A 17,641-nucleotide genomic window follows, 5' to 3' on the forward strand; every position below is an offset into this window, starting at 1 on the left:
CAAGGTAGGTGGATCGCTTGAGGTTGGAAGTTCAAGACCAGCCTGGACAACATGGCAAAACCCTATCTCTACTAAAAATACAAAAATTAGCCAGGTGTGGTGGTGCACACCTGTAATATCAGCTACTCAGGAGGTTGAGGCAGGAGAATTGCTGGAACCCGGGAGGCAGAGGTTACAGTGAGTTGAGATCACCCCAATGTACTCCAGCCTGGCTGGCAAAGTGAGACTGTCTCAAAAAAAAAAAAAAAGAAAGAAAGAAAGAAACATTATCTCATTGGATTGATAAGAGATCATGCAAGCAAAGGACCCAGCCTGATGCTTGGTATTTAGGAATGTGCAATTCATGTCAGCTTTTATTCTTCTTTCATTGTTTTTATTCATTTTCTTGAGACAGGGTCTGGCTCTGTTGCCCACGCTGGAGTGTAATGAGGCGATCATTGCTCACTGCAGCCTGATCTCCTGATTCTAAGTAGCTAGGACCACAGGTGCACACCACCATCCATGGCTAATTTTTTTTAAGTATTTTGTAGAGACAAGGTCTTGGTATATTGCCCAGGCTGGTCTCAAACTCCTGGGTTCAAGCATATTTCCTGCTTTGGCTCCCAAAGTGCTGGGATTGGAGGCATAAGACACTGCACTTGGCCTTCTGTCATTATTTTGTGTTATTTATTTATTTATTTATTTTTGAGTCTTGCTCTGCTGCCCAGGCTGCAGTGGCACAATCTCAGCTCACTGCAACCTATGCCTCTTGGGTTCAAGATATTCTTGTGCCTCAGCCTCCCAAATAGCTGGGATTACAGACTTGTACCACCATACCTGGCTATTTTTTTTTTTTATTTTTAGTAGAGACAGCGTTTCGCTATATTGGCCAGGCTGGTCTTGAACTCTTGACCTCATGTAATCCTCCTGCCTTGGCCTCCCAAAGTGCTGGGATTACAGGCATGAGCCATTATTTTTTATTCCAGATTTCTGATAGTGCCCAGCCATGAGCCTCTGGTAGGTCTTTAATAATTATTTTCTGGAATCAATTACAATAACCTGGACAACAGCCTGGTATGCAGCAGGTGCTCAACACAAGACTTTTTTCTTCTTTCCTTCATTCTTCCCCAGCTTCTCCAGGGGGATCCAGCCACTCCTCTGTTCCCTGGTTGGCCTGGAGAATCCCACCTCACCCTTCCACCCCTCTGTCTCTGGCTGGGGGTTCCTTTCTGGCCCAAAGTAGGTCCAGACCCTTGGAGCTATTTCGCCACCTGCTGTACATTATGGGAACTGCAACTCCCACATGCCCAGTTAGGTGGAGAGAGATTAATTTGCCCACTAAGCCTGTACTGAACACGTTCTCTGTGCACCTAGAAGATTCCATGCTCAGTGGGACCCAGTCCTCACCCTCAAGGAGGCCACAGTTAGTGAAGGAGACTGACATGGAAATCTAAATAAACAAAGGGTTGTGGTGAAAGCAAACACAGCAACAAAACCAACAAAAACAGCTGGGTGCGGTGGCTCACGCCTGTAATCCCAGCACTTCGGGAGGCCATGGTGGGTGGGTCACGAGGTCAGAAGTTCAAAACCAGCCTGGCCAACATGGTGAAACCCCATCTCTACTAAAAGTACAAAAAGTTAACCAGGCGTGCTGGCAGATGCCTGTAATCCCCGCTACTTGAGAGGCTGAGGCAGGAGAATCACTTGAAACTGGGAGGCGGAGGTTGCAGTGAGCTGAGATCACACCCCTGCACTCCAGCCTGGGTGACAGAGCAAGACTAGACTCTGTCTCAATACAAAACAAAGCACCTGACACTAACAATAACTACCATTTACTAGACACTCACTCCATACCAGGCACTGTGCCAGACAGGTCCTTCTTATCAGTTCAGGGTGCTGGGGGGGGGGTGCCAGGGAGGGAAGGTTAAGCCATAGAAGGCTGGCCTCTGTACAGCTGGGAGAGGGTCTTCCCTCCTCCAACTCCCTCGGCCAGGAGCATCACAGGGCAGCCCTGAGCTTCCACAGGGCGACCTGGCCAGTCACCATGAAGCAGGCCACTCCACGGAGGAGCCACACAGGAGGTGACTTTTCCTATCTTGACTGAGACGGGCACCTGGTGTGGAGGCCAAATCTCGAGCCAGCCCCCCTAGGAGGGCTCCAGGAGGCAGAGATGTTTGTGAGGTCAGAGTCCGCCAGCTGACCACTGTGCCCTCCTCAGGACCCTGCTCCAGCAGCTGCAGAAACTCCAGACTCTGGTCACCAACAAGATCTCCAGACCTTACAAGATGGCGGCCACCCAGACTGGGACCTGCCTCATGGTAGGTGTGGCCCCCTCCACCACAGGCCCACAGGAGGAGCGTTCTTCCCAAAGCCAGCTTTTTCCAGGGGTGGGCAGAGCTCTGAGGATTGGTAACATCATGGGCGGCGTCACCAGGGTACACCGTCCTGGTACCTGGTGGGTGGTTCTAGACGACCCCAGCCTCCTTCCCCGAGCCCATGGCGCCTTCTGCCTCACACCCATCCCCAACTGGTCGACACAGTGTAGATGTGTTGGTGACACCAGTGGCCCCAGCTAGGGGACAGCTGGGCAGGTTCCTTGAGGAGGCGGCTTCCACAGGCTTTGTGCAGAGAAGGGCTTGGGGAGACTCAGGGAAGAATGAACCTGGTTCTTTCTGGAACGGATGGCTGTGAAAAGGCCAAGGAAACCCCTGGAAACCTGGAAGGGCTCCCAGGGTGTGCTTCAGACCTCTTCTAGTCCCTCTTCCATCCTCTTCTGGAAATGGCCAGCCTCTTGCCACCTGGCTCAGCCCACCCCAGCCCTCCAAGACCCTGGAGCTGTCGGGTGGCAGAGCCAGACTATGGACAGGGGCATGTGGGCTCCCTGGCTCTCAGCACTCCTGCTAGCCAGGCTTTCCCAAATCCTGCTGATAACGTGATGTGCTGGTGTGTCCCCCTCCCTCAACCCAGCCCCGAGCCCCACCTGCACCTGTCCCTTCCTTTCCTGACTCCTCTACCCCATAGAGTGACTTTCCATTGTCCACTTCCCTCCTGCTTCTAGCACTGCCTGTGGCAACCCCCCTACAATGGGCTGGGATGGCCTGAGCGGCCCCTCTCTTCCCCAGAGAGGATAGGAGACCCCACGTGTAGGAGAGAGTGGTTGGCTGTAGGAGCTGTTTCCTTGGGAAAATGCTGAGACTTTTGTACTTGTTGGTTTGGGAGATAAGGGGTAGGGTGGTCAGGACCACAGCTCTCCTCGCCCCAGATCTGATGCCACTCTCTTTGCTACCAGGTGGCAGCCTTGTGCTTTGTTCTGGTGCTGGGCTCCCTTGTGCCCTGCCTTCCCGAGTTCTCCTCCGGCTCCCAGACTGTGAAGAAAGACCCCATGGCCGCAGACAGCGTCTACACGGCCAGCCAGAGTGAGTGCCCTCTTGTCCCGCCAACTCCCTGGGCTGGGGCTGCCCTGCCCCAACCCCAGTGTCTAGGCAGAAGCCAGACAAAAGAGAGAAGCCAAGTGTGGGTCAGCATTATCTCATTCTGCCTCGTCATTTTCCAGATGGGGAAACTGAGGCCCAAAGAAAGTCTATGCTTTGTGGTAGAATTGGGACTAAAATACAGCGCTCCTGATGCCCAGCCTAGCTCCCAGAGAGCTTCAGGAGTGGCTTGCAGGAGGTGGGTTTAGAGGATGACAGGAATGTTCCAGCCCCAGGTCCCATGCATTATGGTCAGTGTTTATGGGGCATCCGTTAGGCACCATCAGTATATCATGATAGGTACAGCAAGTGAGTTTCAGCTCAAAGGTCATTTCCAATAAGGTGGTGGTAGCTGCTTGAAACATTGTGTTAAGAAGGACCCTGACCCGGGCACGGTGGCTGATGCCTGTGATCCCAGCACTTTGGGAGGCTGAGGCAGGTGAATCAGCTGAGGTCAGGATTTCAAGACCAGCCTGGCCAACGTGGTGAAACTCTGTCTCTACTAAAAATACAAAAATTAGCTGGGCATGGTGGTGTGTGCCTGTAGTCCTGGCTACTTGGGGTGCTGAGACAGGAGAATCGTTTGAACCTTGGAGGCAGAGGTTGCAGTGAGCCAAGATTATGCCACTGCACTCCAGCCTGGATGATAGAGTGAGACTCCGTCTCAAAAAAAAGAAAGACTCTGAGGCACCATTCAGAATCGACAGGAAGGAGTGTCATGATCCATTGATAATGCCTACCACAGACAGAGGAAGGGTAGTGGTGGTGTGGGTTCAGATATCTACCATTTGCACAGGGTATAGTGAAGTATAGTGGTTAGGAGCATGGAGATAGCAAGTCTGTCATAACTGGCACTGCCAAGTGCTAACTGTGTGACCTGGGGCATATGTCTTAAGCTCCCTGAGCTTTCATTTCTTCATCTAGAAAATGGGAGTGGCAATTCTGCACTTACTGAGCCATGGCTGTGAGACAGTGCATGAAACAGCACAGTGTCTGTGCTTATGAAATGATCAAATTCAATCTCTTTGGGAAAAGTTCACGGAGGAGAGAAGAGCTACATCGTAGTAGCTGGCAAAGGGAGAACTGGGGTAGGGCCTAGCAAAGAAGAATGTGGATTTCAGAGGGAGAGGATCCTTCAGATGGACCCACAGAGGAACTTCCTGGCAGTCCCTCATCAATTACCAGTCACTTACCAAGAACCACGTGTCTGGCAGGGCAGGAGGAGGAAGAGGAAGCAGATAAGAGGTCAGAGGAGGGAAGATTAAGGAGTGAGTTTCAAGAAGGAGGGATATGGCAGGGAGGATGAGCTAGACATCCAGCGCCTTGAGGGGAGGAAGCTGGTGTGGGGAGGGTTAGGGGAAGAGGAAGCAGAGGTGGGGAAAGTGAAAGCCCCTCCCCGGACATGTGCAGCCTGAGGAGGAGAGAACAGGATAGTCGCTAAAGGCATGTGGGCAGCAGCGATGGGAGCAAGGTCTGGGGAGCCATGTGTCTGCTTTTCCAAGGTCACAGAAGCCACTGGAGAGAATGGAATGGAAAGAGAGCTGGGGTTGATGGAGAAAGCCACAGCTAGAGGAGGGAATGAATGAGCCCCTTGGAGGGAAGGCAGTGGATTTTAGGCCCAAGACGTGAGCTGGGCAGAGAGGAGGACACATCCCAGCAGGCAGATGGCTTTGGAGCAGGCTGGTGTGCAGAACTGGTGCATTGCACTGTTCCAGGGACCACTGTTCACACAGACTGTGAGGACATGGCTGCAGAGACACCGAGGTGGCAGATCCTAGCGCCAGGCAGGCCTGGGTTCGCATCCTCCCTTCAGGGGGGACAACTTCCCTAAGTGCCTGGAACTTCAGCTGCCTGCTCGGGGAAGAGGGACTAAAGAGACCTCATTCCCTAGAGTTTCTGTAAGATTTTAACCACTCGACATAGGTCTGTGGGCCTTGCATAATGCCTAGCAAATGTTGGGTGTCCAACAAATGTTTGTCTTGCTTCTCCGAAGGGCAAACTAGGACTTAGAATGGGGAAGAAACTTATTTCAGGTCTCACAGAAAGTAAGTGGTGGACTGGCCGGGTGCAGCAGCTCACTCCTGTGATCCCAGCGCTTCGGGAGGCCAAGGTGGGTGGATCACTTGAGGTCAGGAATTTGAAACCAACCTGGCCAGCATGGTGAAACCCCATCTCTACTAAAAATACAAAAAGTAGGGCCACGGGCAGTGGCTCACACCTTGTAATCCCAGCACTTTGGGAGGCCGAGGTGGGCAGATCACGAGGTCAAGAGATTGGAACCATCCTGACCAACATGGTGAAACCCCGTCTCTACTAAAAAATACAAAAAAAAAAAAAAAAAAATAGCCAGGCATGGTGTTGTGCACTTGTAAATCCCAGCTACTCAGGAGGCTGAGGTGGAAGAATCACCTGAACCAGGAGGTGGAGGTTGCAGTGAGCCGAGATTGCGCCACTGCACTCCAGCCTGGTGTCAGAGCAAGACTCCATCTCAAAAAAAAAAAAAAATACAAAAAGTAACCAGGTATGGTGGCACACACCTGTAGTTCCAGCTACTCAGGAGGCTGAGGCAGGAGAATTGCGTGAACCCAGGAGGCGGAGGTTGTGGTGAGCGAGATCACGGCACTGCACTCCAGATGTGGCAACAAGAGTGAAACTTCGTCTCAGTAAATAAATAAATAAATAGAAAAAGGTAGAGCAAGTAAGTGATGGAGGTTAGAACACAGCTCCCAGATCCCCAAATTCGGTGCCCTCTGCTTAGGAAGAGGTGACTTTTCTGAGTATTTCCTGGACACAGTTTCAATCACTTCCTCTCTATTACATTTGAACCTCTCATCTACGGAGGATGGTCCTAGCATCCCTATTTTACAGGTGAGCGCACTAAGGCTCAGAAAGTTTAAAGCAAAGTGTGTGACTTACCTGAGGTCACACATCCGGGAAGTGTCACAGCTGGGACTCAGATCCAGGGCCTGCATCCTTAACCCTAGGCCATGAATGTAGCCAGGAGGTCGAGGGAGTCTAGGGCACCCAAGGCTCATCCTACACTCCTTCTCCAGTGCCCTCCCGAAGCCTCCTGTTCTATGATGATGGGGCGGGCTCGTGGGAAGATGGCCGCAGCACCCTGCTGCCAATGGAACCCCCAGATGGCTGGGAAATCAACCCTGGGGGGCCGGCGGAGCAGCGGCCCCAGGACCACCTGCAGCATGATCACCTGGACAGCACCCACGAGACCACCAAGTACCTGAGTGAGGCCTGGCCCAAAGATGCTGGAAACGGCACCAGCCCCGACTTCTCCCACTCCAAGGAGTGGTTCCACGACAGGTGGGTGGGTGGCCCCTTGCCCTCCTGAGGTCTCAGGCTCCTCCTACCTCGTGCCCACCTTGGTACCCACATCAGCCACACCCTCCCAAGCCCCATCCCTGCTGGACCCAGATCCAGCTTGCAGAGGGTCAGAGGGTTCCTGCTGGACAGAGTCATCCCTGGCCTCTCTTGTCTCTCCAGGGATCTGGGCCCCAACACCACCATCAAACTCTCCTAGGCCACGGCAAGACCCAGGACATAGGACGCACCCCCGGCACCCAGAAGAGGAGTTCTCGCTCACTACCCTGATCCGCCTTGTTTCCCTACCTCCTGGAGCTTCCCCCTCCAGGAGAAAAGGCTCCACTTCCCAGCCCTTCCTTCCCCTGACATTTGGACTCTTCCCTTGGGCCTACCACTCTGTTCTCATTCTCCTTCCCACCACCATCCATTCGTCCTTCTCAGACAAACCACTCACTGGCCACCCCTCCTCCTCTCTCATATGCCCAATATGACCACTGCCTCCCTGCCCCCACACCTGCACCCAGACAGACACATCAACTCGCCCCACTCACAGACACCCCCACCCCATCCCCACTGTACAGAGACCAAGAACAGAAATTGTTTGTAAATAATGAACCTTATTTTTTATTAATGCCAATCCCCTAAGATATTGTATTTTGCAAATCTCCCTCCTCCCTTCGCCCCTCCCTTGTTTTATATATTATGAAGTTAGTGCGGGCTTTGCTGCTCCCTGGCCCAGGAAAGAGGGACTCCCCCGCCTCGCCTGGCACCCCCCTGCCGCTGCCCAAGCCGCTGGGCCTTTTTAATTGCAAACTGCTCTCTTCATCAGCTCAGCACACGCTTTAAGAAAGCAAAACTAAAAAAAAAAAAAAAGATGCAGCATCAAATCCTGACTTTGTGCCTTTCTTAACTGGAGGGGAGGGAAAGTAGAACCGAAGGGCAGGGGACTGAAAAGGAAACGAGTTTATATTCCTGACAGGTAGTGTGTGGGTATGGGAGTGTGAGAGGCATTTCTTTCTTTTTTCTTTTGTAGAGATAGGGTCTCACTATAATGTTTCAAACTCCTTGGCTCAGGCAGTTCTCCTACCATGGCCTCCCAAAGTGCTAGGATTACAGGCGTGAGCCACCACGCCAACCCATTCACTGTTTATTTGCCAATGTTTTGTTGACATTTTGATTTGTCATTTCCTCTTCTGTCTCTGGTTTATTTGTAGCTTTTCTATGTGTATGCTTTTAATTGAGGATCAGGAAGCTAGTTGAGATAAATGTTTGTTATCTGACTCTTTAAGGAGAACCCCACACATGTGTGTATGTGTACATGAGTGAGTGACAAGGTCTCACTCTGTGGCCCAAGTTGGAGGTCAGTGGTGCAATCATAGCTCACTTCAGTTTCAAACTCCTGGGCTTAAGCAATCTGTCCACCTCAGCCTCCCAAAGTGCTGGGATTATAGGCATGAGCCACCGCAGCTGGCCAAGAATCCATTTCTATTGGATTTCTCTTCTAGCCAGGTGCGGAATTCAAACCAGCCAGAGAATCTGCTGCAATTCACTCCAAGTATCAAAACAGAGTATTGAAGCCACCATCTTGGTTTTTGGGGAGATGGCCACTGTAAGAATGGAGCCCCACCGTGGGCCAGGCACAGTGCTAGGCACTTCACACACCATACCCAGTTTGGTCCTCCTAAGACCCGTCAGTTTCTAAGTTCTTCCATCCTTTGCCTCAGCTGGATTGAAGGCACACACTTCAAAGTCAAAAGAGCTACATTTGAGTATTGGCGCTGCCACTTGCTAGCTGTGTGTGATAGGCAGAATTCTAATATGGCCACCAAGATTCCCATCCACTGGTGTAAACACCCTGTTGAATCCTTCCCCAGAACATGGAGGGGTCCTGCAAAGATGAGAGGACGTCACGCTCATAATTAGATGAACCTTTTATGGAAAAAGTTAAAAGATTGTGATAATTCAGATCCCAAATCAGTTGATTTTAAGTTCGTTAAAAAGGGAGATGAGTGAGAACACAGGGACACAGGGAAGGGAGCATCACACACTGAGGTCTGTAGGGGGGATATAGGGGAGGGACAGCGGGGGGTGGGGAGCTGGGGAGAGATAGCATTGGGAGAAATGCCAGTTATAGGTGATGGGGAGGAAGGCAGCAGATCACACTGCCATGTGTGCACCTATGCAACAATCTTGCATGTTCTTCACATGTACCCCAAAACCTAAAATGCAATTAAAAAAACATCCAAAAAGTAAAAGGGAGATGAGGCTGGGTACACAGTGGTTCATACCTGTAATCCCAGAATTTTGGGAGGCCGAGGTGGGCAGATCACTTGAGGTCAGGAGTTGGAGACCACCCTGACCAACATGGTGAAACCTCGTCTCTAGTAAAAATAAAAAATTAGTCAGACGTGATGGTGCACACCTCTAATCCCAGCTACTCGGGAGGCTGAGGTAGGAGAATGCCTTGAACCCGGGAGGTGGAGGCTGCTGTGATGTGAGAGCATGCCACTGCACTCCAGCCTGGGTGACAGAGCGAAACTCGGTCTTAAAAAAAAAAAAAGGCAGATGATCCTCGGTGGGCCTAGCTCAAGCAGGTGAAAGCCAGGAATGAAGGGACTGGGCCTTCCTGAACGAGAGAACACCTCCTGCTGGCCATGGGGCAAAAATCCATGTTGTGAGGGGAGGGGCGGTTTCTAGGACCCAAGGCCCCGGTGCCATAGCAGCAAAGACCCAAATTCTGCCAACAACCTGAACATGCTCAGAAGATGACACTGAGCCCCAGATGCAAACACAGCCTAGATAACACCTGGCTGCACCCTGGTGACACCCAGAGGGAAGGACCCTGTTAAGCCATTGCCTGGACTATGAGTCATGGACACGGAGACAGGGAATGTGTGTTGCTGAAGCTGCCAGGTGGTAGTGATTTGCTAGGCAACACAGGACATAAGTAAGACACTCTGTAATTGGAATCTCTCCAAGCCCCCATTTCTCCATTTGTAAAATGAGACTACATTGGGGGCTCAAGGTGGTAAGTCATCTAAAGTGCTCAGAACAGGACCCAGATCTAGTGAGCTCCGAGAAGCATCAGCTGTGCCTTAATAGGCAATGTCTGGGCCGGGTGCCGTGGCTCACACCTGTAATCCCAGCACCCTGAGAGGCCGAAGCAGGTGGATCGCCTGAGGTCAGAAATTCAAATCCAGCCTGGCCAACATGACAATACCCCATCTCTACTAAAAATACAAAAATTAGCTGGGCATGGTGACAGGTGCCTGCAATCCCAGCTTCAACTTGAGGCAGGGAGAAATGCTTGAACCTGGGAGGTAGAGGTTGCAGTGAGCCGAGATCACACCACTGCACTCCAGCCTGGGCGACAGAGCAAGACTCCATCTGAAAAAAAAAAAAAAAGACAATATTGATACCATGTGCTACAGAGGGCCATGCAAGGGGGTCTATGAAAGTACAGAGGTTAGTACCTCACCCAGATCTGAGCGGCAAGGCTTTATGGAGGAGGGGATAAGAAAGATTCTTAGACATAGGCAGGAATTCCCCTGCATGTTGGCTCATGCCTGTAATCCCGGTGCTTTGGGAGGCCAAGGCAAGAGGATTGCTTCAGCCTAGGAGTTCAAGGCCAGCCTGAGCAACACAGTGACATCCCAGTCCCTATGCAATATTTTTTTAAATCATGGAAATGATGGCACATGCCTTTTGTCCAGCTACTTAGGAGGCTGGGACAGGAGGATGACTTGAATCCAGGAGTTCGAGGCTGCAGTGAGCTATGATCACGCTTCTGCACTCCAGCCTGGGTGACAGAGCGAGACCCTCAATTCTAAAACTAATAATAAAAGGCAGAAAAGAAGAAAGGGGGCATGCCAGGAAAAAGAAGCAGCCTGGGCAAAAGACTTCAAGGTGAGAGAGAACAGGAAACATTGAAGAAAAGTCAAATAGGCCAGGAGAGGTGGCTTGTGCCTGTAACCCCAGCACTTTGGGAGGCCGAGGTGGGAGCATCACTTGAGCCCAGGAGTTGGAGACCAGCCTGGGCAGCATAGCAAGACCCTGTTCCTATTGAAAGAAAAGTCAAATAATTTACAATAGCCAGAAGGTAGCGGGCAGAGACACTAAGAATTGAGCTTGGCTGATGGGCCCGGGCCACGTCCAGAGCGCTGTCGAATGCCTCACTAAGGTATTTGGACTTTATCATGCAAGCATGATACTTTCATACACAGAAGGAAGGGCATGGTGGTAGGATGGTGCCTACGCCAGGCAGCGCCACCAGGAGAAAAGTGGGATAAGGCCAGACCGAATCATGAAAGCTCAGAACTGGCCTCCATGCCCCTTCCCCTCAAAGCTTCAGCTCGGCCACCTCCAGTGACAGTGATGGACACCTCACTGACTGCTGCTAGACATCCGTTTTAACTGCTAGAAAACGCAGGCCTTTATAGCAAGGCCAAAAAAGCCTGGGCTCTAGATCCCACGCCATCATTATTATCATTATCATTACCATTATTTTGAGACAGAGTCTCACTCTGGCACCCAGGCTGGAGTGCAGTGGCACAATCTCAGTTTATTGCAGCTGCTTCCACCTGCCGGGTTCAAGCGACCCTGCTATCTCAGCCTCTCAAGTAGCTGGGATTACAGGTGTGCACCACACACTTGGCTAATTTGTGTATTTTTGGTAGAGATGAGGTTTTTGCCATGTTGGCCAGGCTGGTCTCAAAATCCTGGCCTCAAGTGATCCACCCGCCTCAGCCTCCCAAAGTGCTGGGATTACAGGCATGAACTACTGCTCCCAACCTTGCTTGCTGTTATTATTAATGTAACTATTTTTTTTTTTTTGAGAAAGGTTCTCACTCTGTCTCCCAGGCTGGAGTGCTATGGTGCAATTATGGCTCATTGCAATCTCCACTTCCCAGGCTGAAGCCATCTCTGGCCTTAGCTCCCGGAGTAGCTGGGACTACAGGCATCCAGCATCATTGCCTCAAAGGCCCCAGGCCGGTGGTAGGAGCTGGGGAGTAAACCAGCCCTGGGGATGTTGTATTGGAGGTGTGTACAGGATATTAAGGGACACAGAGTATCATGTAATTCAGATGGAGGAGGGAATCAAGGAAGGCAGCTGAGAGGAGGTGACCCTTGAACCGAGGCTCCAAGGATGGGAGGAGTTGGTAAGACAGAGAAGGGGTAAGAGCATTTGGAGTGGAGAAAATGGCAAATGCAATGGCATGGAGCCATGAACAGCAAGACTGGGGTGAGGCAAGCGGTTTTTTTTTTTTGAGATGGAGTTTCACTCTTGTTGCTCAGGCTGGAGAGTAGTGGCACAATTTCAGCTCACCACAACCTCCGCCTCCCGGGTTCAAGTGATTCTCCTGCCTCAGCCTCCTGAGTAGCTGGGATTACAGGCATGTGCCACCCTGCCCAGCTAATTTTGTATTTTTAGTAGAGACGGGGTTTCACCATGTTGGTCAGGCTGGTCTCAAACAAACAAACAAACATCACCTTGCCCAGCCCTGGGAGCTTGAAAGACCCCAGTATTCTTAATGGCTCTGGGGCCATCAGGTCTCCATCACTTAGGGGAGGAAGTGAGAGAAGGGGAGGGAACCTCAGGTGATCCACCTACCTCAGCCTCCCAAAGTGCTGGGATTATAGGCATGAACCACCGCGCCCAGCCAATGCAAGTGGGCTTTGCCACACACATGTGATGGCTTTTGCAATGCCTGTCATCGTGCTCGGATTACCACAACAAACCCTCTGTTATATCTGGAAACCAGGGTGTAGAATACAAGGAGGCACCTGGAGAGCCCTGAGAAAGGGCACCTCCTGGCCAGGGGTGGTGGCTCACACCTGTAACCCCAAGGTTTGGGAGGCCAAGGTGGGCAGATCACTTGAGATCAGGAGTTCAAGACCAGCCTGGCCAACATGGTGAAACCCCGTCTCTACTAAAAATATAAAAAATTAGCCAGGCATGGTGGCGCGCACCTGTAACCCCAGCTACTCAGGAGAGTCACTTGAACCCAGGAGGTAGAGGTGATCTGAGATCAGACCACTGCACTCCATCCAGCCTGGGTGACAGAGAGAGATTCCATCTCAAAAAAAAAGAAAAAGAAAGAAAAAGAAAGGGCACCTCCTTAAACATAGTACCCAGCTTGTCTTACCTTTGCCTTGGCCCTGAGGAAAAGCATGGCCCTTCCAGAGATCTAAAGAAAGAACACTTCATTCATCCTGAAGGGGATGGGAGTCACTGCATCTTTTCAAGCCAGAGAGAGAAAGAATCAGATGTCCCTGCCTTGAGGCTCTGCAGAATGGAGAAGACGAGATGATCCCAGACAGAATTAGAAGGAATTATCAACAGCTCTCACATCAAATTGGCTGTGAGGTCCAGGAGGGAGGGCGGGGCCTGCAATGACATTTAGGTATTTGACTTGCAAGTAGGTGAAAAGGCAATTCACCATGACAGGGAATTCAGGAGGAAGAGACGGTTTGGAGAGAAAGATTAGAACTCATTTTAGCACATCTGGCATTTGAGTTGCCGGTAGAATGTTCACATTAACACGTAAGTGTAGGGCTCAGGAGAAAAAGATCTCAGCCAGAGATGAGGAAATTTTTAGCACCTAGGTGGCAGGTGAAAGCCTTGGTCTGCATAAAGGGATGTGAGACAAGGGCAGAACTCCAGGGAAGAAGAGAAGAAGACACTAAGAGTGGAGGGAAGAGGAGTGAACCAGAAGGCAAAGAAGAGAGGGTCAGAGAAGGAAGTGATGGGTGCTCAGAAACTGACCAGGAGAACACTTCCAGGAGGGATGGTCAGGGGTGTCCTAGCCACTGGAATAGAGGCTTATGTGAGCCCAGGAGGCCGAGGCTGCAGCAAGCTGTGATTGTACCACTGCACTTCAGGCGGGGCAACATAGTGAGACCCAGTCTCTAAAAGGAAATTTTTTAAAAATGTGGTTTGGGCTGGGGGCAGTGGCTCATGCTGGTAATCTGGGCACTTTGGGAGGCTGAGGCGGGTGGATCACCTGAGATGGGGAGTTCAAGACCAGTCTGGCCAACATGGTGAAACCCCGTGTTTTCTAAAAATACAAAAAATTAGCTGGGCATGGTGGTACGCACATGTAATCACTTGGCAGGAGAATCACTTGAACCCAGGAGGCAGAGGTTGCAGTCAGCTGAGATCGTGCCGCTGCACTCCAGCTTGGGCAACAAGAGAGAAACTCCTCTCAAGAAAAAGGAAAACATGCTTACGTAAATTTAATGTTTTTTAAGGTTAAAAAAAAAAAAAGAAAAACAAATGTGGTCTGGGCTGGGCACCATGGCTCACACCTGGAATCCCAGCACTTCAGAAGGCTGAGGCAGGTGAATCACCTGAGGTCAGGAGTTTGAGACCAGCCTGACCAACATGGTGAAACCCTGTTTCTACTAAAAATACAAAAATTAGCCGGGTGTGGTGGCACGCACCTGTAATTCTAGGTACTGGGGAGGCTGAGGCAGGAGAATCACTTGAACCTGGGGGCCGGAGGTTACAATGAGCAGAAATCACACCACTTCACTCCAGCCTGGGAGATAGAGCAAGACTTCGCCTCAAAAAAAAAAATGTGGCCAGGCGCGGTGGCTCACGCCTGTAATCGTAGCACTTTGGGAGGCCGAGGGTGGATCACGAGGTCAAGAGATCGAGACCATCCTGGTCAACATTGCACCCCAGCCTGGGTAGCAAGAGTGAAACTCCGTCTCAAAAAAAAAAAAAAAAAAATGTGATTTGGAGCAGTTTTTCAGATGGGAGATCACTGACCATGGTTATTTCTGGAACACAGAGCCAATAGAGGGAAAACCGAGAGGGCCACAGAGAGGGTGGCAGAGGCGGGGGGTCGGGGTGGGATCCGGGGGCAGGTGGAGAGGTCCGCCTTTGGACAGAGAGGACTAGATAAAAAGGGAGAGCATTCTGTAGGTGCAGAATGTGGGGAGACAGGAATCTGATGGAGTACTCCAATAACTGAGGTGGAGAGAGGGGGGTTGTGGAAGGTGACGAAAAGGGACAGTTTGAAATAGTCACTCAGAAGAACAAAGTACAAAACTGACATTTAGTGTGACATCTCACCATTCATTTAGCAAGTATTCCCAGGGTGTCCCTTATGGGCAGTGCACCATGCCAAGAATGGAGCTCAGCAAAACACAGCTCCTAAAGCAAAGGGCTGGAAACCTAGGCCAGGATTGATGGTTTACGCCTGTAATCCTCCTGCCTTGGGAGGCTGAGACAGGAGGATCACATAAGTTTGAGACTAGCTGGCCAACATGGTGAAACCCTGTCTCTACTAAAAATACAAAAATTAGCTGGGCGTGGTGGTGCATGCTTGTAGTCCCAGCTACTCAGGAGGCTGAGGCAGGAGAATCGCTTGAACCCAGGAGTCAGAGGTTGCAATGAGCCAAGACTGACCCACTGCACTCCAGCCTGGCAACAGAGCAAGATGCTGTCTCAAAAAAAAAAAAAAAAAGCCGGCCGGGCGCAGTGGCTCAAGCCTGTAATCGCAGCACTTTGGGAGGCCAAGGCGGGTGGATCAGGAGGTCAAGAGATCGAGACCATCCTGGTCAACATGGTGAAACCCCATCTCTACTAAAAATACAAAAAATTAGCTGGGCACGGTGGTGCAGGCCTATAATCCTGGCTACTCGGGAGGCTGAGGCAGGAGAATTGCCTGAACCCAGGAGGCGGAGGTTGCGGTGAGCCGAGATCGCACCATTGCACTCCAGCATGGGTAACAAGAGCAAAACCCGTCTCAAAAAAAAAAAAAAAAGCCTGGAAATCTCACATCTCCTTTTCTTTTTTTTTTGAGACGGCATCTTGCTCTGTTGCCAGGCTAGAGTGCAGTGGCACGATCTCGGCTCGCTACTGCAACCTCTGTCTCCCAGGTTTAAGCTTTCTCCTGCCTCAGCCTCCTGAATAGCTGGGATTACAGGTACCCACCACCACACCCAGCTAATTATTTTTTGTATTTTTAGTAGAGATGGGGTTTCACCATGTTGGTTAGGCTGGTTTCAAACTCCTGACCCCAAGTTATCCACCAACCTCAGCCTCCCAAATTGCAAGGGTAAGCCACCATGCCTGGCCTGCATCTTCCATTTTTGACTAGTTTCCCTGTGCCAGGCATTGGACTGAGGCTCTGAATATCTCAATTAGGAACTGAAGCGATCTTCAGGGGTGGGAAGAAAGTGAGGTTCAGAGAGGTGACGGACCTGGCCAAGGTCACGCAGATGGAAAATGGCACGGCTGGCATCTGAACACAGATTTGTTTGGCTTCAGAGTTCATGTGGCCCCTCAGCTCCTCTCCCCAACCCCGATTCCCATGTCCTCTAGGGCTCCCTGCCTCCGCCAGCTTTATATCACTGTACAAACTCCAAGAACACTGGAGCTTCCTGAAGAAACTAACCCAGAGAACCCAGGGTTGGTGATCGGGTCCAAGCGCGATCATCTGTGATCACCACCCTCTGCCCATTCATCCAAAATAGTCTTCCCAGCCTGTGTTGAGAGGCAAGGCATGGTTAGTCCCCATGCATAAGCTACCTGTTAACATGCCACCTCATCAGTGCCACATGTGTGTCATTGTCCCAAGGGGGCCTGTCCTCAGCATGTCCCCAGCAATGGAGCCGCAGTCCCCATGCTCTGTTGTAAGCCCTGGCAGCCTGCTTTGCCACATGCATAGGATGGCTTTTGCAGTGCCAGTCATCCTGCTCCAATTACCACAACAAACCTTTTGTTATACTGAAACCAAAATTCTGGAAACAGAAAGAGTAGCTATGGGCAACGCCTGGAGCTGGTATGGGCTGAGGTAAGGTCCCAATCCCAGGCAAAGTTCCGATCTCAGAGGGGTTGGATGACCCCAGGAGCCATGTGGCCAAACTGGGCACTTATCTGATGTCGGTAACAGGTACCCCTGGGATCTTTCCAGGGAGTGGAGGAGGCAGGCTGACAACTCAGCTCCAAACCAGCCTGAGATGCTTTGTGGGCTCTGATATCCACTCTCCACTAAGTGTGATCTTGGCAAGTCACTTAATCTCTCAAAGCCACAGTATCCTCATCTGTTAAATGGTGCCCACTCTCTTAAAGATGCTAAGAGGGGTAAATGAAAGCTTGCACATAAAGCTCTTAGCAAGCTGGTCAGTTATGCAGTAAACTCTCAAAAGACATTAGCAATTATTTTCTGAGCACAGAGATAATGAATGGGATGGAGATGTTCAGAAGAGCGAGCTGCAGCTGGGAGAGGCTGCAGAAAGAGGTCGGGCTGGTCTGGGGAGGGAGTCTCATTTTCCCCTTCTTCTTGGGAAGAGCACAGACCACAGCTAAAAGATAATGTAGTCAGCAGCTGGCCCTAACGGGGAGGGGAGCCGTGAGGACAGAGGAAAGAAGCTCACTGTAAAAAGAATTGAGTGAGGAGAACACAGCAGGAAAGAGCTCAACAAAAAACTAACCTGGAAACCCAGCAGCTAGGCAGCTGGTGAGGGAATGTCAAACCCAGCCAGAACTACCATAATTCATAGTGTAGGAGGTCCCCCTGGCCCAGGCCACTTGGAATAGGAGCCAAGACTCCTGGAAGGGCAAACCTAAGGGCACTTGAAGGTTGTGCGGGATGGGGGGTAAGTGTGCCACCCTACCCACTCCAGCCAGTGGTAAGATTGCTGTAAAACTTGGCTCTAGGGAGGAAGGTCCCCTGTGGTCAAGAAGTTGAATGCAATTCTATTCATCCAACAGAGGAGTACTAGACGGAGACAAAGATGGGAGGTGGAACTGAAGCAAGCTATTCTCTGCCCTTTGGGAACTTCCAGATTAGAGAGAAGATGGCAAACTGTGGGAGGCTGCTACTGTGTGGCTGGTGGTGCTCTTGAAGTGGAAAAGGGCA

General features: G+C 51.0%; 1 protein-coding gene across 2 annotated transcripts in view; it reads left to right on the forward strand.

The window, feature by feature from the left end:
• Nucleotides 1-17,601, forward strand: part of CREB3L1 (cAMP responsive element binding protein 3 like 1) — a 55,013-nt gene extending 37,412 nt beyond the window's left edge. Inside the window, exons 9-12 of one of the 2 annotated variants that reach the window (XM_002755213.6) lie at nucleotides 2,198-2,297; nucleotides 3,269-3,395; nucleotides 6,503-6,767; nucleotides 6,948-7,654. In XM_002755213.6, the coding sequence (XP_002755259.3) occupies nucleotides 2,198-2,297; nucleotides 3,269-3,395; nucleotides 6,503-6,767; nucleotides 6,948-6,984 (529 nt within the window). In that variant the 3' untranslated portion in view covers nucleotides 6,985-7,654. Of the gene's footprint in view, nucleotides 1-2,197; nucleotides 2,298-3,268; nucleotides 3,396-6,502; nucleotides 6,768-6,947; nucleotides 7,655-17,493 lie in introns of those variants that run through there. The other variant, XM_035262509.3, reaches the window with a different exon arrangement.
• Nucleotides 17,602-17,641: the final 40 nt, after the last annotated feature.

This window comes from Callithrix jacchus, chromosome 10 (genome assembly GCF_049354715.1).
Source record: "Callithrix jacchus isolate 240 chromosome 10, calJac240_pri, whole genome shotgun sequence".
Classification (NCBI taxonomy): domain Eukaryota; kingdom Metazoa; phylum Chordata; class Mammalia; order Primates; family Cebidae; genus Callithrix; species Callithrix jacchus.